The sequence below is a fragment of the Merops nubicus genome, unplaced genomic scaffold, assembly GCF_000691845.1.
Source record: "Merops nubicus isolate BGI_N331 unplaced genomic scaffold, ASM69184v1 scaffold30003, whole genome shotgun sequence".
NCBI classification, from domain to species: Eukaryota; Metazoa; Chordata; class Aves; order Coraciiformes; family Meropidae; genus Merops; species Merops nubicus.
Genome location: NW_008600090.1, coordinates 928 through 3,304, shown reverse-complemented (window position 1 = coordinate 3,304; position 2,377 = coordinate 928). Strand labels below are relative to the sequence as shown.

The 2,377-nt window shown below is 63.3% G+C and overlaps 1 protein-coding gene across 1 annotated transcript in view; it reads left to right on the top strand.

Moving 5' to 3' along the window:
* Positions 1-373: 373 nt before the first annotated feature.
* Positions 374-2,377, top strand: part of LOC103770354 (methylcytosine dioxygenase TET3-like) — a gene marked incomplete at its 3' end in the record, with an annotated part of 2,908 nt that continues 904 nt past the window's right edge. The window contains exons 1-4 of the mRNA XM_008937610.1: positions 374-564; positions 675-825; positions 1,722-1,811; positions 1,919-2,056. Of these exons, the coding sequence (XP_008935858.1) occupies positions 748-825; positions 1,722-1,811; positions 1,919-2,056 (306 nt within the window). The remainder of the gene's footprint in view (positions 565-674; positions 826-1,721; positions 1,812-1,918; positions 2,057-2,377) is intronic.

Genomic DNA, 2,377 nt, shown 5'->3' with positions numbered 1-2,377 from the left:
CCGTGGCTCCCCCGGTGCCCGGCTGTGGTGGGCGGGGGCAGAGCGGCAGGGGCAGGGGCAGGATGCTCCCTCTGTGGCTGGCAAGGAGGAAGCAAGAGTGGTGGCCACCCCCAGGGAAACTCCACGGGGCTTCCCACTGTGGGCACCCACCTAACGGCACGTCTGTGCCCGCAGGCCCTGAGCTGGGCACCCAAAGCCCACAGGGTGAATGTGGCCATGGGACCCCCCCCACCTCTGCCCCACCCGCATCCCCCCACAGGGCGTTGCAGGAGGCACCCAGGCCCAGCTTTTGGGGTCCTCCTCATCCCAGCTCGTTGGCCATCAGAGCGGGTCTGACTCGGCGCCTCTGTTTCCTTCCAGGTGATCCGGAGACACAACCAAGAGGAGAAGCTGCTGTGCCTGGTGCGGCACCGCGCCGGGCACCACTGCCAGAACGCCGTCATCATCATCCTCATCCTGGCCTGGGAGGGCATCCCCCGCACACTGGGGGACACGCTCTACCAGGAGCTCACCGACACCCTCACCAAGTACGGCAACCCCACCAGCCGCCGCTGCGGCTTTAGAGCCTGCTGGGGGCTGGGTGGGGAGGGACACGGGGATCTTCCCCCCCCTCCCCGGGGTCTTGGAGCTGCTGTCACTGTCACTGACACTGACACTGCCACTCCCTCCCACAGCCGGACCTGCGCCTGCCAGGGCAAGGACCCCAACACCTGCGGCGCGTCCTTCTCCTTCGGCTGCTCTTGGAGCATGTACTTTAACGGCTGCAAATACGCCCGGAGCAAAACTCCCCGAAAGTTCAGGCTGGTGGGGGACAATCCCAAAGAGGTGGGTGACCCGGGCAGAGCGGGGCAGCGCTGGGCAGGGCTCTGGGTTTGGGTCTGCTTTGATCCCCAGCTCCGGAGTTTGCCGAGGGGAAGCCTGGCGATAGGGTTCCGTGGTGGGTGAGGGAGGTGAGGGAGTGAAAGCCAACATGGTGAAAGCAGATGGGTTCACCTGGGCATCCCAGAGCCAGGGCTTTTGGTGTCATAGCCAGTGCTGGTACGTGATGGTGTGAGAAGGGAAATGAAGCTGGGGGATGGTCTAGAGCCCAACTGTGGTGAGGAGCAGCTGAGGGACCTGGGGGGGCTGAGCCTGGAGCAAAGGAGGCTCAGGGGAGACCTTCTGGCTCTGCACAGCTCCCTGAGAGGAGGCTGGAGCCAGGGGGGAGTCGGGCTCTGCTCCCAAGGAAGTAGTAACGGCCTCAAGTTGGCCCAGGGGAGGTTGAGGTTGTTCCTGAGGAACAATTTCTTGCCCTGGAGGGTTGCCCAGGGCTGTGCCAGGCTGCCCAGGGCAGTGGTGGAGTCCCCATCCCTGGAGGGGTTCCCAAGCTGTGGAGATGTGGTGTGAGGGACATGGGGCAATGGTTACCTGATGGTGCTGGGTTAATGGTTGCACTCAAAGATGTTCAAGGTCTTTTCCAACCTAAACAATTCTGTGGCTCTGTGACCCCATGGATGGGCTGTCTCTGGAAGCTGTAGGGAAGATGCTGGAGGGCTTACGGGCCAAGTAGGCAAAAGCACAACAGGAAGAGGGTCGAATGACCGAAACCTCACCAGGAATTCAAGCCCCATGCTCTGTGCTGTGATGGGCATTGTGGGGAGGGTCGGACACTGCGTGGCACGTGGGGGGGCTCTGCCCCCAGTCCCACCCTGGGTGACATCCTTCTCTTTTCCCTGCCACAGGAAGAGCTGCTCCGGAAAAGCTTTCAGGACTTGGCCACCGAGGTTGCTCCGCTGTACAAGAGGCTGGCACCTCAAGCCTACCAAAACCAGGTACAGGGCCACCCACCCGCCCCCCCGGGGCACGGCAGGCGGCAGTGGGTGTGGGGTGGTGGCACGGGGGACCCCTGGGCTCACCACAGCCCTTCCCCTGCTGCCAGGTTACCAACGAGGACGTGGCGATCGACTGCCGGCTGGGCCTGAAGGAGGGGCGGCCGTTCTCGGGGGTGACAGCCTGCATGGACTTCTGTGCCCACGCACACAAGGACCAGCACAACCTCTACAACGGCTGCACGGTGGTGAGCAGATGGCTGGGGGGGTTTTTTGGGAGGCTCCCTGCCCTATTTTGGGGTGCTCGTTCCTGAGCTGCTCAGTCCCCGTTGCCCCAGTTGTCTTCCTGCGTGGCTCAAATGAGACCCTTCAGGTCTGGGGGGTGCTGGAGCCACCCCAGCTGGGCTGAAGGGTCCTAACAGGGACCGTGCGTTTGGACTTCAGAGAATCCCAGCACGGTGAGGGTGGGAAGGATCACAGCCAGGAGGGCTTGGGATCTCTCCAGAGCAGGAGACTCCACAGCCTCTCTGGGCAGCTGCTCCAGGCTTGGGCAACCTCGCCCCAAAGCA